The sequence below is a fragment of the Scyliorhinus canicula genome, chromosome 12 (genome assembly GCF_902713615.1).
Source record: "Scyliorhinus canicula chromosome 12, sScyCan1.1, whole genome shotgun sequence".
NCBI lineage: Eukaryota > Metazoa > Chordata > Chondrichthyes > Carcharhiniformes > Scyliorhinidae > Scyliorhinus > Scyliorhinus canicula.
In genome coordinates this window covers 17,525,737-17,544,984 of record NC_052157.1, presented here as the reverse complement: position 1 = coordinate 17,544,984, position 19,248 = coordinate 17,525,737, and the positions used below count along the sequence as shown (strand labels likewise).

Here is a 19,248-nt window from a genome sequence, read left to right as displayed (position 1 = left end):
CACAATTCAAAGAAATTACAGCAGCAAGCGTTTTAGCATTTTAAAATAAAGTTTATTTAATCTCACAGATTTAGACCAGAGTTTAAAATGCTGAATCATATTTCTCCATCTCAAACACATACAAAGATGAAAAAGGGCCTTTTTCAGAATGGCAGCCGGTGACTAGTGGTGTGCCTCAGTGGTCTGTGCTGGGACCACAACTTTTCCCAATACACATTAATGATCTGGAAGTAGGAACTGAAGGCACTGTTGCCAAATTTGCAAATGATACAAAGATCTGTCGCGGGACAGGTAGTATTGAGGAAGCAGGCGGGCTGCAGAAGGACTTGGACAGGCTAGGAGAGTGGGCAAAGAAGTGGCAAATGGAATACAATGTGGAAAAGTGTGAGGTTATGCACTTCAGAAGGAGGAATGGAGGCATAGACTATTTTCTAAATGGAGAAATGCTCAGGATATCAGAAGCACAAAGAGACTTGGGAATCCTTGTTCAAGATTCTCTTAAGGTTAATATGCAGATTCAGTCAGCAGTTAGGAAGGCACATGCAATGTTAGCATTCATGTCGAGAGGGCTAGAGTACAAGACCAGGGATGTATTTCTGAGGCTGTATAAGGCTCTGGTCAGATCCCATTTGGAGCATTATGAGCAGTTTTGGGCCCCGTATCTAAGGAAGGATGCGCTGGCCTTGGAAAACGTCCAGAGGAGATTCACAAGAATAATCCCTGGAATGAAGAGCTTGTCGTATGAGGAACGGTTGAGGACTCTGGGTCTGTACACGTTGGAGTTTAGAAGGATGAAGGGGGATCTTATTGAAACCTACAGGATACTGCGAGGCCTGGATAAAGTGGACATGGAGAGGATATTTCCACTTGTCGGAAAAACTAGAACCAGAGCACACAATCTCAGACTAACAGGACGATCCTTTAAAACTGAGATGAGGAGGAATTTCTTCAGTCATAAGGTAGTGAATTTGTGGAACTCTTTGCCGCAGAAGGCTGTGTAGGCCAAATCATTGAGTGTCTTTAAGATAGAGATACATAGGTTCTTGATTAATAAGGCGATCAGCGGTTATGGGGAGAAGGCAGGAGAATGGGGATGAGAAAAATATCAGCCATGTTTGAATGGCGGAGCAGACTCGATGGGCTGAGTGGCCTAATTCTGCTCCTATGTCTTATGAAATACATGATGAGAGATGCCGGCATTGGACTGGGGTGAGCACAGTAAGAAGTCTTACAACACCAGGTTAAAGTCCAACAGGTTTGTTTCACACACTAGCTTTCGGAGCACTGCTCCTTCCTCAGGTGAATGAAGAGGTAGGTTCCAGAAACATATATATAGACAAAGTCAAAGGTGAAAGGCGATACTTTGAATGCGAGCATTTGCAGGTAATTAAGTAATTACCTGCTTAATTACCTGCAAATGCTCACATTCTAAGTATCGTCTTTCATCTTTGACTTTGTCCATATATATGTTTCTGGAACCTACCTCTTCATTCATTTGAGGAAGGAGCAGTGGTCCGAAAGCTAGTGATTTGAAACAAACCTGTTGAACTTTAACCTGGTGTTGTGAGACCTCTTATTATGAAATACAGATCAAGGTAAAACAATATGGTGGCAACTTATAATTATTTCAGTCTCATTTGTGGCAAGTAAAGTTTCTTAGATGTTGCTTTAAAGTTGAATTGAAAGTAAAAGGTTCTCAGTCAGCTGTAATGTTTCTTTTAAACAAATTCCCAGGTATTTGAGCCTTGGGTGAACTCAAGTTTGGAACGTGTTCCGGGAAGCCCACCTCCTACTTTCAAGGTATCGCTGCATATTACCTTGGCTGCTTGATTGACTTGCAGCTAGTTCAAGTGCTTTCAGTGTAACTGTCGAAGAAGCGGACCTCATCTGATTTGGTTTTATTTCTAGTTCTGAAACTATTTGTTCATTTTCACCCTGGGCCACCAGTGTTGGTGGATGGATTGGTGTGGATGCACTTATTAAGGGGTCAATGTTGGAACCAACTAGAGAACAAGCCATCCCAGATGGAGTATTGTGTTATGAGACAGGAATAATTGGCAATCTAGATGTTCGAGGCTCCTTGGGGATGAGTGACCATAATATGATAGAATCCTTCAAGACGGAGAGTGACACAATTGATTCTGAGTCTAGGATCCTGAATCTTAAGAAAGGAAACTACGATGATATGAGATGCGAGTTGGATATGACGGATTGGGAAATGTTATTTAAAGGGAAGACGGTGGATAGGCAATGGCAAACATTCAAAGAGTGCCTGGGTGAACTGCAACAATTGTTCATTCCTGTCTGGCGAAAAATAAAATAGGAAAGATGGCTAAACCATGGCTTACAATGGAAATGAGAAATAGGATTAGATCCAAGGAAGAGACATGTCAATTGTCCTGAAAAAACAGCAGACCTGAGGATTGGGAGCAGGTTAGAATTCTGCAGGTCCGCCATGTATGGACCGCACCTTACCTCCTATCTTCTAACGGATTGGCTGAAAGGGTGGTACAGACATCTGAGCTGCAAATGCAAAAAGAGAACTCCGGTTCCCCTGAGACACGTCTGGCCCATTTCCCCTTCTATTACCAAGCCACGCACACGCCAGTACCGAGTTGGCACCATCAGAGTTGTAAATGAGTCATCCCCCGGTTGAGCTTCGTCCTGCCAGACGTTGGGGAAAAGGTCCGTGACCGGCAAGAACACTCTGAAGCACGATGACCCAGACCCGTGAAGGGTCTACATCTGGAATTTCGCTAATGGGGCGGGGTGGTCCCCGGGACAGCGGTGAAGCGATCGGGTCTGGTTTGTATTCCATCTGAGTACAGGGAAGAGAATCGAATAGGTACGTGAACAACCTCCGCAGTCGAGCCCGGCAGGTCCTCGAGGGAAAATCAAAGCCCCCCAGACCAGTGGTGCCACTTCTTCTGGAGCAGCCACCTTTGGTACCCAGTAAGGTGGATGAGCTCCTTGATCTGGAAATGCGGGAGCTTGACTCATCCGACCCCAAACCGGCCATAGGGGGCTGGATTCTCCGATTCTGGGGCTATGTCCCCACGCCGGCGTGGGAATAGTGGCGTTTTATGCCAGAAAAACGGGCGCACTGATTCCCCGTTTTGCTGGGGGCCAGCAGGGCGGCAGTGCAGAGTTCTCTGCTGTAGCTGCCAATATGCCCTTGAGAATTGGCGGGTCCGTGGCCACGCATGTGCATGGTGGCAGCCTGCAGCGGCCGCGCCGTGCTAAATGGCGGTGGCCGCTCGCGGATCCAGCCCACGAAATAGACCCCCCCTTCGGCCGGCTCGCACACCCGGACCCCCCCCCCCCCCCCCCCCCCCCCCACAGTGCTCCCAGCACCGAATAATGTCCCCCTCCTGCCGTGGATCAGCCCTCCCCGACTATTGGCGCTGGACTGAGTCCGCAGTCGCCACGCCGAGTTCCCGACGGGTGAGACCATGAGAGACCCATGCCGTCGGGAACTCGGCCGGTCGGGGGCAGCTCATCGGGTGCAGGCATCAGGCAATGTCCTGAGGGTACAGCGCGCAGCATATTCCTACAGTATGCCGCTTTGAGGGGCTGGAGCATCGCGCAAGTGCCGCTGTGCCATTCTCCGGCAGGTTGCCGAACGCCATTTTGGTGTCGTCGACCGGAGAATCCAGCCCAGAGACTTTGCCAATGGGGGTCAAAACAGATCCAGTGGCGGCCGCCCTCCTGAGAATGGAGGAACCATCCAGGCGTCCGGCCCGCAAACAACGTTCCCCGGTTCATTGCACCTCTCCGGGTCCAAAGCGGCCCCCAGCAAAGCGAGCGAAGGATCTTCCCCATTGAGACTGACAACTTGTCAGACTTGGGGTGGGGAGGGGTGTTATAACCCCACCAGAGACCATGGGTCTGCAACATCAGCTGAATATGATCTCCACATATGAGAGGGCGGAGCTACACCCTCAAGCCAAGGGCCCCATGGGACATACATTCCCCGGCCCAAGTGTGGGCCTGGCACAGGAGACATCTCGGGGAGTAGGAGTTGTATTACAGTCGGTAAAATAAATCTCTACTTGCCAAATCATCAAAGAAGACAAACAAATCATCCAGAAGCATTTCTTTATTTATACCTGTGATTATATAATTGACAGCATTTTAAAATCAGTTAACATAAGCAAATTTTTTCTGTTCGAAAAATATGACCTCCATTTAACTGTGATGATCCCGTGTGTTTCTAGATCTGACCAACAATGAAAAACTGATGCTAAGCATAATTGATCCTTTATTTCACAGCTCTGTCTTAGAACAACACAGGGAGCGTTTCTCCGCTCCCCACGCCGGGTGGGAGAATCGCGGGAAGGCCGGGCGACTCACGACACGCCCCCCGACACCACCCGTGATTCTCCCACCCCCCCCCCCCCCCAGCTCTGATGAATCGCCGCTCGCCATTTTTCACGGTGACCGGCGATTCTCCGGCCCGGATGGGCCGAGCGGCCTGATGTTCCCGACCGGTTCACGACGGCGGCAACCACACCTGGTCGCTGACGTCGTGAACATGGGCGCCAAATGCTCGTTTGTGGCTTGTGGGTGGTGGAGAGGGGAGTGAGCACCACGGCTGTGGTCGGGAGGGGACTGGCCCGCGATCGGTGCCCACCGATCGTCGGGCCAGCGTCTCCAAGCGACGCACTCTTTCCCGTCCGCCGCCCCGCAAGATCAAGCCGCCACGTCTTGCAGGGCAGCGGAGGGGAAGACGGCAACTGCGCATGCGCGGGCTGGAGCCGTCAGCCGTTGTGACATCAGCCGCGTATGCGCGGGTTGGAGCCGGCCAACCTGCGCATGCGCGGCTGACGTCACTTAGGCGCCGCCGTCGCGTCATTCTCGGCGCGCCGCCTTGATGCAAGCGTCAAGGTCCGGCGGCCGAGAGTTACAGAGCGCCGCTCCTAGTCCCCCGGGTGGGAGTGAATAAGGTGTGAAGAGCGGCCTCCGTGGCCGTTGTGAAACTCGGCCGAGTTCACGACGGCCTTCCCAATTCCGCGCGGGAGCGGAGAATTCCGCCCACTGTCTTTCTTCTGAGTACTTTCTGTCCTCCCAAACTCTAGCAGAATTAGGGGCTGGTTTAGCATAATGGGCTAAACAGCTGGCTTGTAATGCAGAACAATGCCAGCAGCGCGGGTTCAATTTCCGTACCGGCCTCCCCGAACAGGCGCTAGAATGTGGCGACTAGGGGCTTTTCACAGTAACTTCATTGAAGCCTACTTGTGACAATAAGTGATTATTATTATAATTGTTGATGGTTCTACTACGTCTATTTATATTTTGAGGCATTTTTAGTCCATGATTTGTGGCAGCGCATAGTTTACCGCAGTGTTATTGAGGCCAGTTCTTTATGCCAGTCACACACTCAAACACATCAACGCAAACGAAAGAGAAACTAACCTTCTACCCTCAAGGACATGACCAACAAAAATGGAGGTGTAATCAAGGCGTCAAAAATGCTGAGAAGCAGAGAGAGGGCTGTGCTGAAAATCTTTGGCAATGAAAGAACAGGTGGAATTATTGGAGTGAGATTTGCATCTCAGCCAATGAATTCCAGAAATGTCACACTCTTATTTGATGTTCTCCTACCACACATCAACAAATATGATGATTTGTGTCTAAAACCGCTTGTAAAACGTGTAGATTTTTGCATTAGATTTGATGTAAGAACAGCATTTCCCTCTCCTTTGCTGCTCACAAGGATTGACATCCACTCCATATTTAGCTCACCAAAAGACTACAGTAAAATTGATAATATTCAGAAAGTAAAGCAATAGATATCGCATTAAACTATTGTTAAAGTAAAATAATTCAAAGTCCCTTTCACAGTAAAAGCAAATAACTATTGAGTTTTTTGCTTTTTCTCTCCAGCGATGTTGCAAAGTTTTTTCAACAATAGAACTGTCAGAGTTGTAACCTTCAGTGACACATTTAATACGAAGAACATCACATCTACACAATGGTAAACATACCAGGGGAGTCGGTAAGATTCTGAGCGTAAATGTGCTGCACCTTTGTGTCGAGCAACATACTCAATCCAGAAAATGGCTCTTTCCATTGGAGACTCTGGTTGATCCCTGTGGAGAGCAGAGAGTTTCTGCATGTTATCCCGATAGGATGTGTTGTTTATGACTTTGTTAAGTGCCTGTAATAAATCTGTTGACTGCATGGCTGCGACATTAATTACTTTGGCTGCTCCTCGGGTTTCAAGTCTGAGTAAATTGTCAAATTGGTCATAAAGCAGAGGAATGCCAACTACTGGCACCCCATGATAGATAGCTTCATAAACTCCATTGGTGCCACCATGGGCAACAAAGGCTCGTGTCTTGGGGTGCCCTAGAAGGTCATTCTGAGGGATCCATTTTGCCAGTAGCGTATTATTTCCTATGTTGGGAGGGATCTTTCCATCGTGTCTCCAAATAACTTTCTGAGGTACTTGAGCAAAGGCCTCTGCTATTTTCATTGTAATATGCATTGGCAAAGAGCTGATAAATGTCCCCAGAGACATCACAATAATCCCATGTTCCCCTGAGGATTGGACAAACTCTTCAAACTCTGCTGCGAGAGGTTTGGATGGTTTACACTGGAATCCCCCAATGTAAACAATGTTTGGCATGGTGGGTCTCGGGAATTCAAATATGAAATCAACTCTCATCAGCCACACATCTGCCCTCAGGAGAATCGTCTCAATATCTGTATCTGGGCCCAGATAGCGATGGCAGACTTCATTGTACGTGGGATTAATTAGAAATTTTGAAATTAGTATTGAAAGAAGATTTAGGATGACATTTTGTGACCTTTGGAGAAAGCTCATTTTATCTGTCAATCGCGAGCCAGAGATTGGGACATAAGATGGAGGCGATGGTGCAAATTGAAAATGGGCATCTCCACTGCTGAGCCATCGCACATTGTACACCAAAGGGAGCTTTAAAGAATAAGCTAGCATCGAACCTGTAGGAACGGCAGGGTCGGTAAGAACTAAGTCAAAATGTGCATTCTCAAGCTGTTTCAACAATTGTTTGTTTTCATAAATTGCAATGATTAACTCTCGAATCAAATTATTACAGGTCTGTGCAAAATGCATCTTTGCATATTGGAATTTAACAATGCCCCAGGTTGTCCAACCATTTTGTAAGGCTTCCATTACCTTTTGCACAAAAAGTGACACAGCCTGTTCACTTGTATTTTTGCGAATAGATCCTGGGTGTTCAACCGCAATGGATTGATATAGATCAGGCCTCTCTTTGATGTAAAAAGATGATGAGAAATAAAAGACTGTGATGTTGTGCCCATGAAGTTTCAGTTCTTCTATTAGAATTCTCATATTGACCCAGTGGCTTCTATCAACTGGAACAACCAATATATTGGCCCCCTGTGTAACTGGACAGGACAGGGTGACGATGATGCCAAGAGTGTATGCAACCTGGAACCTGCTTTTCTGTGCAAGACTCTCCATATTGAAAGCAAAGTCACATCCAGATCCTGTTGGTGAATTGAAGAGAAACATTGGTAATACAACTAAAATTAGAAAATATATCATAAAAAATAACAGGATATTTAGACCAGTTGCCATACTGCAAGCATCAAGGGCGGGTCACCCTTCTCAACTCTACTTTTTCCCTCAGAGGCTGAAATTGGGAACCGTGCCGATCGGATTCTGATCTAACTGACCCGTTCCCGTTGGCGAGATCCGGATCCCACCGCGATATGGCGATTTAACAATTATCACCAGTTCAGGATAATCTCCATCCCGTTAACGTGGGTGGGCCGACTGTTATCGGTGGGGTGTTGCCCCTAGGCTGGGGGGTGATGGGCTCAGCGCCCGTGGGTCCATCATGCCACCCCCCCCCCGGATTGTGTATACCTACACGAGGGGGAACATCAGCTGCTGCCAGTCCGTCCCACCAAACACCGCCAGGACAGTGCCCTGTCCGTGGTAATATGGTGCAGGTCACTTTAACTCCCACTGACCGGCCTCTGACTTCACAATTGAAGGCTCTCGCTAATAGGGAATTGGTAATGTGAGTTGTGTGAGCACTCTCCAGCTCCCAAATGGATTACTGTGGGTAGACGTGCCATGTCGCAGGAGTGTGTTACTGCCTAGCATCCCAATCAGACTGTAAGGCCTGGACAGTTCGTGCCAACAACACAGAGGCAACAGCCGACCTCCCAAGAGCTGGGCCTCAGCACTAGAGATACCCTCCATGACCAGAGGTCAGATGTGTGGGTTGTGGAAGGTAAATGACCCCAGTCCAAGTAACATTCCCGGCGAGGGTCTGGGGTCTGGTATCCTGCTCTGGCTGGGGTGTGTGTGTGCAGGGTGGTGTTTCCCAGCACAACCGGCTCATTGGCTGGCACCCTGAGAGATGACAGGAATGTAAGGATGGGGGTGGTTTGTGGGCTAGGGGTGGAAGCCCTAACTGGTTGCCAGTCTCTCACCTTCTCCAATCCCTTACAGATATCACATGATGGATGATATTGTGGACCCCACAGCAGCTGCCGTCGCAGTGGCGGTGACAGTCCAGTCAGCCAGACGCCGGAGAATGTGGCAGCAGCAGAGTTGATAGAGGCTCGAGGTGGCAGCCAATGTGCAGGGACCCGTCCCACACCACGTGAACCTGGCCGCCCATCAGGTCACCCTGGGACCCAGAGGGGGAGGCCAGCAACGGACCAAGGTGCAGAGGTGTCGCTGGTCGCTCAAAGAGATGTCGGACATCATGTGCCGCAGGAGGCTCCACCTCAACGCCAGGGAGGGCAAAGAGCAACAGGGAAGGGGGAGGGGGGTACAGGTCGGCCCGCAGTGTGAAATAACATGACAGAGGCTTCACACGTCTCGTGTGTAATGTGTTTTTGTGGTGTACAATGGTGGCCATAGCTGTCCGCAGCAACCGATAGTGCCACCCTCTCCCTCCCCAGCCCTCACTCCCTCTCAGTGATCCACAAACTGCTTCGCCCTCCAAGCTCTGCCACTATGTCTACGAATGTCCCCAGGATACACGTCGGAGCAGGAGGCAGCCCGCTGCTTTCTGTGTCCTGTGGCCTTTGATGCCCGTGGCAGGCGTTGTCTGGAGGGCCTGGGGGTGGAGGGTCCCGGCTGACTTGCCGGTGGCACATTCCTCGCCGTGCCAGCCTATCTGGGTGGGGGCCGGTGGATGCTCACATCTATGGCGCAGGCCAAGGTTGACGTTGGTGACGTCCTCGGTCGCCCCCATGACCTCCAGGGCCTGTTCCTCGTAGGGGGTGAAAACTCTGAAATCTGGCACTGCACCGCTCCTCTGGGCCCTTTCCTGTCTCTAATAGGTCAACTTCTTCTCTGGGGACAGAGAGAGGCCATCGTAAACCGGGTGCTTCTTGCATCACGGGGGTTGGTGGGTGGAGTCTATGGCGGAGATTAGCATGGGCACCGCTGCAGGACATAGGTGGGGTCTGCAGGTGGGTGCCGGGGTGTGCTGAGATGCGGTATTGTAATGGGTGAGGGGATGCTGCAGTGCCAACTGCAGGGTCTTTGGGGGGTTGCGGCTGGGTGTGGCAGGCAGGACCGGTGCCAGAGGACCGATGCCAACTCAACCATGCGGCCAGGTGGAGGTCGTTGAGCTTCTTGCGGCATTGGGTGGTGGTCTTCCTGATGACACTACCCGTGCTGACAGCCGCTGCCACTGCCTCCCAGGTAGCACTGACTGACCCTCTGACCCCCTTGGGGGAACAATGGTATCCCTTCTGGACTTCACCCTGTCCAACAGTCTGGCCAAGTCGGCATCTCCAAATCGGGGAGCGGGTCTGAGTGGGGGCATGGCTGCGTGCTGTCTGGGGTTTGCCCTGCAGTGCTGTTCCCCCTCGTTAGCGAGATAATGCCGGTTTCAGTCCAGGTGCATCAGCTGGTGGAGCAGTCATTCCCGACACTAAGCCCATGGCGCATCATTACCAGCTCTAATTGGCATTAGATACCAGTGGCGGTCTCGCCTAGCCAGCCGCCAGGAAGCCCCCGGCAATTCCCGCTCACTACTACACTGAGAAACATTTCCATTAGATTCCGCCCAATATCTGCTGAGCTATGATTTTAGTGTCTCTCGTTTTGAGAGCAGGTGAAAGTCCCACCGGACTCCAATGGAGATGATTCAGAAAGATAACCGTGGGTGAAGTTACATACCTGATCCCCAGTGGAATTTACACCCACCTATTGTAAGGAGCACCTGCTGAAGTCACACTGCCAGGTAGATCTGTCGCAGGGGGATTGAGTTTAAGAGCCGCGAGGTTTTGCTGCAGCTTTATAAAACCTTAGTTAGACCAAACTTGGAAAATTGTGTCCAATTTGGTCGCCTCCTTATAGGAAGGATGTGGATGCTTTGGAGAGGGTGCAGAGGAGAGTTACCAGGATGCTGCCTGGACTGGAGGGCATGTCTTATGAAGAAAGGTTGTGGGAGCTAGGGCTTTTCTCACTGGCGCGAAGAAGGCAGAGAGGTGACTTAATGGAGGTGCACAAGGTGATGAGGGGCATGGATAGAGTGGATATCCAGAGATATCCCAGGGGGAAATGACTGTCACGAGGGGACATAATTTTAAGGTGATTGGAGGAAGGTGTAGGGGAGATGTCAGAGGTAGATTCTTTACACAGAGAGAGGTGGGTGCGTGGAATGCACTGCCAGCAGAGGTGGTCAAGTCAGAGTCATTAGGGACATTTAAGCAACTCTTGGACAGGCACATGGACAGCAGTAAATTGAAGGGTGTACGTTAGGTTGATCTTAGATTAGGATAAATGATCGGCACAGCATCCTGGGCTGAAGATTAACCCTTACCAACTTTTACAGATGCACCATAGAAAGCATCCTATCTGGTTGCATCACAGCCTGGGATGGCAACTGCTCCGCCCAGGACCGCAAGAAACTTCAGAGAGTCGTGAACACCGCCCAGTCCATCACACGAACCTGCCTCCCATCCATTGACTCCATTTACACTTCCCGCTGCCTGGGGAAAGAGGGCAGCATAATCAACGACCCCTCCCACCCGGCTTACTCACTCTTCCAACTTCTGCCATCAGGCAGGAGATACAGAAGTCTGAGAACACGCATGAACAGACTCAAAAACAGCTTCTTCCCCGCTGTTACCAGAGTCCTAAATTACCCTCTTATTGACTGACCTCATTAACACTACACCCTGTATGCTTCATCCGATGTAAGCACCTATGTAGTTACATTGTATACCTTGTGTTGCCCTATTATGTATTTTCTTTTATTCTCTTTTCTTCCCATGTACTTAATGATCTGTTGAGCTGCTTGCAGAAAAATACTTTTCACTGTACCTCGGTACATATGACATTAAACAAATCCAATCCAATCCAAGTGCCTGGACTGTACTGTTCCATGTTCTATGTTCTAAAAGCAGCAATGAGGCCACAGTAAATTTGAAAATAACTTACCTGACTTGGACTATAGCAGCAGGAGTGCTCCTCCGTATCGCTGAAGGAATGTCTGGGCACTACAACAAAGTGCTCTGCTGTACTAGAAACAGAAAATGCTGGAAAAACACAGCAGCTTTGTCAGCGTCTGTGGAGAGAGAAAGAGAGTTGAGGTTTTGAGTCCATATGACTGCTCCGAGCTGCTTCTACTGCTCTGGCTTCCTCCTCACAGCTCCCTCCAATTTCTATTCTCTGCCTCTTTCTGCTGCAAATGGCCAAACAGTAGAGCAGCCGCAGTCAGATGAGTTCTGGCAGTTAAAAGAGTTGAAATCTGTTAACCTTCTGACTTCCTCCCGCTCCCTGCAAGAGATTGCTGTCGACACCTATGGCTTCCTGCCATGAGTTTAAATCAGCCTTTTTGTATTTGATTGCTCCACACACTCGGACCTTCTCTCAGTAACTGACGCATCCTTTTGTGAGTTCTGTTGATTCCCAATTTCTGCATATGCTTTTTCTGAACAGGATAAGGAAAAGAATGAGGCCATTCAGCCCCTTGTGTCTGCTCTGCCATTTTAACGTGCCTTATCTACGACCTATCTCCATAGAACCGACTTTGCCCCATGTCCCTTAATGAAGTTGAATAACGAAAGACGATCTATTTCAGGTCTATCATTCATAATTGACCCAGAATCATCTACCATAAGTGAAATGAGGTTCCCTATGCCTTCCCTATGCTCTCTCCTCTGTTCCCATTGTTACGGACATCTTACGGCGTAAAAGACACAGCTGACGTTAAACGGCAGGGAATTCCAAATCCCAGAAGGGAAATTTGAACCACCTGCTCTCAGTAGTATTTTTGCAATTTGGTATCATGTGACAAAAGATGAGAAAACTTGAGAAGGAAGTCCCAAACATCATTGTGACGATTTTAAATAAAATACATGATCATTAAACAATTAAATACACAGCAAGAAAATCAACTAGAATTACACTTACCTAATTCAATGGCTCTGCACATCATTCCTTAATTTATCCCGATCCAAACCCCATTGTTTCCCTAACATCAGAGGTAATTCTCTCCCAGCCCTGTTGGGCTGATTCAGCACAGTGGGCTAAACAGCTGGCTTGTAATGCAGAACAATGCCAGTGGAATGTGGTGACTAAGGGCTTTTCACAGTACCTTCATTGAAGCCTACTTGTGACAATAAGTGATTATTATTATTATTGGGTTTGTAACACTATAGACAAAATTCAGTAATTGTTACCACTCCAGGCATTTATATCTTTCAGGGTTGCTTCTAACCCGGGCAGAAAAATTGGTTGTTCAAGCAGGCTTTTGCACAGACACAGTTTATTGTGAGTTAAAACAGCTTCTCCTGCAGTGGGCTGAGGTATCAAAAGCAGCTAACGTGCATGGGTTGAAATTGCTCCCGATATACCGTTTTCCATTTTGATCTCCCTTATCTGTACTAACCACCTCAGAAGTCACACTTAATTGCATTCGTATCGTGAGTACACCTTTTAGAATGTAATTGTGAAGTTCACACCTCGTCCCCTCATTTGCACCTCTAACATCTTACTCACATCCTTGACCCTCTATTCTCCATTGTTACCAACTTGCCTCAGGTGGTTACCTGTGTAAAGGATTGCTTGGCTAAGCAGCATATAAGAAGCACCAGTCCATTAACCCAATCAAATGTCTCAGCCACTACACAGCTTCCATCTTTAGTTAAAAGAAAACAGAGAAGCAGTCGAACACATTCCAAATTACTGGATTTCCTTGATTTTTTATGATATTGTGATTTGTCACACTAAGCAGGAAATAAAGCCTTAGTTTGTGTAATATCTCCTCATAATTGAATCCTGGGAGCCCAGGTCTGATAAATAGAACCTGCACTCCTTACAAGGTCAGCATAGCCGTCCTAATGTATGGTGCCCAGAACCAAACACAGTACTCTCTGTGTGGTCTAACTGGAGTTTTGTTGCTTTGACTTTGCAGCTTTGTGCTCCCTTGCATTACCGTCCTTTTGGAATAAAAGGGGCTGGATTCTCTGACCCCCGACATTGAAATTGCGTTCGGCGATGGGGCAGAGAATCCATTTTGGCGCCAAAATTGGGAGCAGCGCTGGTTTTTAAATTCTCCCCTCCCTCCGGAAATCGGCGTACTCACGGAGTACGCTACGCCGAGTATTCACTGCCTCAGGACATTGCTTGAGGCCTGCCCTACGATGCTCCGTCACCGACCGGCCGAATTCCCGACGGTGTGGTTCTATCATAGTCCCACCATCCAGGATCCTCGCATGGCGGCTGCGGACTCAGTCTGGGGCTGCCACAGTGAGGGGAGGGCCGATAAGCGGGCAGGGGGGACTTAATTTGGGGTCGGGAGCAATGCGTGCGGGTGATCCGGGGTGCCCGAGCGGACGATGCGGGGCACTCTTTTGCCGGTCCAGGTTCGCGGGCTGAGTCCGCCATGGAGCACGGCACGGCCGCTGCAGGCGCAGTGCGCATGCGCGACCTCTGAGCCGGCAGTGCAAGGGGCCGTATCGGCAGCTAGAGCTGCGACCTCCATGACGGCTGCCTGCTAACTCCCAGCAAAAACTGTGACGCCAGTTTTTCTTGTGTAAAGGACCACAGTTTTCCCGAAGGCATGGGGACTTTGTCCCAAAAATGGAGAATCCAGCCCAGGCCAACATTCCATCAGCCTTTTTGATGATTTTCCGTACCTTAGAGCCTCCTGTGGCTTGAGGATCCACCAAGATGGAAAGAATCACACAAGAAAGGAAACTGCACGTGGACACAGCTTCCTTTCTTAGCCAAGAAGGTGATACAATGTACAGACAGATAAGAGGCCACATTCGGGTTGGACATTTTACAACTTAGAACCATGTTCTAATCTTAAAGCACAGACTCATGAATAACGTAAAACATTTGACCAAGCATGACTTTAAGCAAGGTTCCCTTTCCTGAAAGTTACGACTTACTCTGATTTGGCAAGATTGTACATTTCCTTAGAATTAAAGAGGGCTGTTCTTCAGTGGAAATTAAATTACCTAAACCAAATTTGGAGCATCGATGAAGGCAACCTCGTTACAGTTTACAGACCACGCTGTACATAAAAAATTAATTAGGCAATTGTAGAATTGTCCGTTTTGGCGGGAAAAATAAAAAAGAAGCATATTATCTAAGCGGTGACAGTTTGGAGAGCTCTGAGATGCAGAGTGTGCTCTAGTGCAGTCATTGTCAAACTTGGGGGCGCGACCCGCGGGTGGGTGGTGGGCGGCTGTCTGGGGAGTCGTGGAGCCGTATTTCGCGGCGCTCCCGATCGCACAAATCCGCGCGCAACATCCGCAGCAGCCGGCTTTTAATAATGCCGGCTGCCAGCGCCCTTCAAAATGGCCAGGAACAGATGAAAAAAATTAGGCCGCACTGCGCATGCGCGCCCGACCATCAGTGCGCATGCGCAAAACTATGCGGATGCGCACCGATGATCGGGCACGCATGCGCAGTGCGGCCACATTTTTTTTCATGTGGTCGCAGCCTTTAGTTTTTACAATTTGGGCAGGGGGGGCAAAGGGACCATTGGGGCCAAGGGGACCCAAAACCATGTCCTCCATTTTTGTCAGCAACGAACACGGTCAGAGAAAATGGTGGGCCGCAAAGGTCGGCCGCGTTGGGTCCCGAAGGTTGGCCGGTTGGTTAAAAATGGGTCCCCGGAAAAACGTTTGAAAAACATGATGGCAGCAGGCTAGTGTGTAGAACATAGACATAGAACATAGAACAGTACAGCACAGAACAGGCCCTTCGGCCCTCGATGTTGACCGAGCCATGATCACCCTACTCAAACCCACGTATCCACCCTATTCCCGTAACCCAACAACCCCCCCCCCATTAACCTTACCTTTTTTAGGACACTACGGGCAATTTAACATGGCCAATCCACCTAACCCGCACATCTTTGGACTGTGGGAGGAAACCGGAGCACCCGGAGGAAACCCACGCACACAGGGGGAGGACGTGCAGACTCCGCACAGACAGTGACCCAGCTGGGAATCGAACCTGGGACCCTGGAGCTGTGAAGCATTTATGCTAACCACCATGCTACCCTGCTGCCCCTGTAGGTGCCACAAGTAATCAGGAAAGCCAATAGAATGTAAATGTATATTGTGAGGGGAATTGAATATAAAAGTGGGGAGTTTTATGCTTCAGTTGGACAGAGCATTGGTGAAACCACAGCTGGAGTACTTTCCAGTACTGGTCTCCTTATTGAGGGATGTAAATACTTTGGAAGCAATTCCCAGAATGCTTACGAGACCATTGCCTGGAACGGGCGAGTTACTTTATGAGGAAAGGTTGGACAAGTTCAGCTTGTATCCCCTGGAGTTTAGAAGAGGAAGAGACAACTTGATTGAAACATATAAGATCCTCAGGGGTCTTGACCGGATGGAGGTGGAGAAGATGTTTCCTCTTGTGAGAAATTCTGGAACTAGGGGTCACTGTTTAAAAATGAAGGTTCGCTCGTTTGAGACAAATGTAAGGAGAATATTTTTCTCTCAGAGGGTTATGAGTTTTTGAAACTCTGGCTCGAAAGACGTTGGAAACAGAGTCTTCGAATGATTTAAGGCAGATATAGATACGTTCTTTTTAACCCCGGGGGTTAAAGACTACTGGGGTAGATTGGAATGTAGGGCTGATGTTACAATCAGATCAGCCATGATTTAATTGAATCAAGGTGGATCAAGCCTGAGGGGCCGAGTGGCCTATTCCTCCTCTTCATTTGCATATCCGTTTGTATGACATGGCCGTCCTGCCTGTCCCTCATAACCTTTGACTCCTTTGTTGATCAGAAATCTGGTCTATCCAAAGACTGACAGAATTTCTAATTGTGCAATATTAGTCCTCACAAGGCACAAGAATTGGCGGCAGCAAGGGGGCTATTCAACCCTGAGAGCCTGCTGCACCTTCATTGAAATCACAGCTGATCTGATTGTGGCGTCAACTGCACTTTCCTATCATCCCCATAACCTTTGACTCCCTTGTTGATCAAAAATATCTCGAACTCACCCTTGAATATATTCAATGGCCCAGCCTCCACTGCTCTCTAGGGAAGAAATTAGACCCAAACATTCAAACATAATGGGCGTGATTCTCCGCACCCAGGAGAAATCGTGAGGCTGGCGTCAAAAATGCCAGCCTCCGCCCCCCCCGACCGGGAACCGATTCTGGTCCCCGGTCGGGGCTAGCATCCCGTGGCCGTGAACTCCGGCATCGCGGGCTTAACGAATTTCGTTAAGCCCGCTAGCTAGAGTTAGCGACGGCTGATGCGTCAGATGATGTCAGCCGCGCATGCGCGGATTGGACGACTCCAACCCACGTATGTGCGGATGACGTCATCACGCATTTGCGTGAAACCCGCGCATGCGCGGGCCGGTATGCCCCTCAGCCGCCCCGTGAATGGATACAGCGGGGCGGCGGAAGGATAAAGAGTGCGCGGGGTAAGTACCCGCTGCCCGCGATCGGTGGGCACCGATCGCGGGCCCATGGCACCCTTGGCACGGCCGTGGTACTGCCGTGCCAATCGGTGCCATGGTTCCCCAGATCGGGACTTTACGGCCGTTTTTACGAATGGTCAGACCAGGTGTGTTTCACGTTCATAAAAACGGTCGTAAAGGCCTTGGAATTCGGCCCATCGGCCAGCTGAGAATCGCTGCTCGCCATAAAAAAACGGCGGGCAGCGATTCATGCCGGGAGGCGGGCGTGGGGGGGGGGGGGGGGAGAATAGCGGGAGGGCGTCGGACCAGCGTGGCCGTAAAAATTTACGCCGCCCGCTATTCTCCGCCCCGTCGTGAGTGCGGAGAATTGCGCCCAATCTTTGCGGTCAATGTGATCAAAAACTATCAGTGAATATTCAACATCACATGTTCTAATTTAGAATGAGTTTGATCACAGATCAACAGCGTTCTGTCATTGATGCACGATCAAATGTACAAAAACTCAGATTGGGTACAACTGTGGCTTTATTGCAGTAAGGTGCGTGGCCTCCTACAGCAGCTAGCGAAATGGCAGTTGAATGGAGGACACGCATATTTATATTCCTCTTCCTTGACGGAGCCAGCAGGCAGGTGCTACCGGCGAACCTATAGTACAGGTCCTACCTTACATCACCTAATACTGGTGTAACAGTGGTTTACCACATTCACCCACTGTTAAAAATGAGTCCGGTGGGGGTGGTGGAGAACTATATACAGTAGTGAAAATTATGTACAGTGTTTTATTAGAAAGGAGAAGAAAAAATATGTCTTTTGAAAGTCCGGTGCCAGTTAGAGGTTCAACTGGTCTGGTGCCTTGACGTTGGGAGCGACGTAGCGATGGCGACGATGTCGATGCTGATGATGTCGGTGCCGGCCTGATGTTGGGTGACTCCGGGTGCGTGCCGAAAGCCTCTTCATCCTCTTGCGTGGGCAGGGGAAGGAGGGATGGTCCTGGTGGGGTTAATGTTGGAAGCGCCGGGGGAGAGGGGAGGATGGTGCCTGGCCGGGGAAGTGTGTATGGGTGGAACCTGCTGGTGCCAGGTCCCTGAGAGAGACAGTATCTTGGCGGCCGTCGGGCTACGCCACATAGGCATACTGGGGGTTGGCATGCAGCAAGTGTACCCTTTCCACCAACGGGTCCGCCTTGTGGAGTCGGACATGCTTAGGACGGGTCCTGGAGCTGTGAGCCAAGTCGGGAGCGACACCCCGGATGTGGACTTCCTGGGGAAGGCAAAAAGATGTTCATGGGTTGTGTTACTCGTAGCGGTGCACAGTAGTGACCGGGTGGAGTGTAGTGCATCAGTGAGGACCTCCTGCCAGCGAGAGGCTGGGAGGTTCCTGGACCGTAGGGCCAGTTGGACGGCCCTCCAAACTGTCCCGTTCTCCCTCTCTACCTTCTTGTTTCCCCGGGTGTTGTAGCTGGTCGTCCTGCTGGGGGCGATACCCCTGCTGAGCAGGAACTGACGCAGCTCATCACTCATGAATGAGGATCCCCTGTCACTGTGGATGTAGGCGGGGAAACCGAATAGAGCGAAGATTGTGTTGAGGGCCTTGATGACGGTGGCAGATGTCATATTGGGGCATGGGATGGCGAAGGGGAACCTGGAGTACTCATCGACCACACTGAGAATATACGTGTTTCTGTCGGTGGAGGGGAGGGGCCCTTTGAAATCCACGCTGAGGCGTTCAAAAGGGCACGAGGCCTTCACCAGGCGCGCACGGTCCGGCCGGTAGAAGTGCGGCTTGCACTCCGCACAGACCTGGCAGTCTCTGGTGACTGTCCGTACTTCCTCAACGGAGTAGGGCAGATTGTGAGCCTTGACAAGATGGTACAACCGTGTGACCCCGGGTGACAAAGGCTGTCATGTAGGGCCCTGTCTTTATTGCAGTAAGATGTGTGGCCTCCTACAGCAGCTGGCGAAATGGCTGTTGAATGGAGGAGACACATATTTATACTCCTCTTCTTGGGCGGAGCCAGCAGGCAGGGGCTACCGGCGAACCTGTAGTACAGGTCCTACCTTACATCACCTAATACAGGTGTAACAGTGGTTTACCACAGTCATCAACTGCAATTAAATGGTATAAGATGCTCGAAAACATTGAGTTATTCAATTCAATCAGTAACCGGCATTGAAAAATACGAGGAAATGAATTACTTCAACAATATCGGAAATGATTAAGCACTGTTCATTTTGGACAAAAGCTCTTCCCACTATACTGTACATGTTTAGAACACTCACCAGGTCCCCATCAGTTCTTAATTAATTTTACTCGCAGGGTCCAACATTTCCACCCACCCACCCCCAAGCCTCA

At 49.7% G+C, this 19,248-nt stretch overlaps 1 protein-coding gene across 1 annotated transcript; it reads right to left on the bottom strand.

The window, feature by feature from the left end:
• Window positions 1-4,882: 4,882 nt before the first annotated feature.
• On the bottom strand, window positions 4,883-11,665 carry LOC119975137 (UDP-glucuronosyltransferase 2C1-like). Its single transcript, XM_038814702.1, has 2 exons — window positions 11,429-11,665; window positions 4,883-7,497 (listed from the first exon to the last, which is right to left on the bottom strand). Exon 2 carries the CDS (start codon window positions 7,469-7,471, stop codon window positions 5,858-5,860), a length of 1,614 nt encoding a protein of 537 aa, XP_038670630.1. The 5' UTR covers window positions 7,472-7,497; window positions 11,429-11,665; the 3' UTR covers window positions 4,883-5,857.
• Between the last annotated feature and the right edge of the window lie 7,583 nt (window positions 11,666-19,248).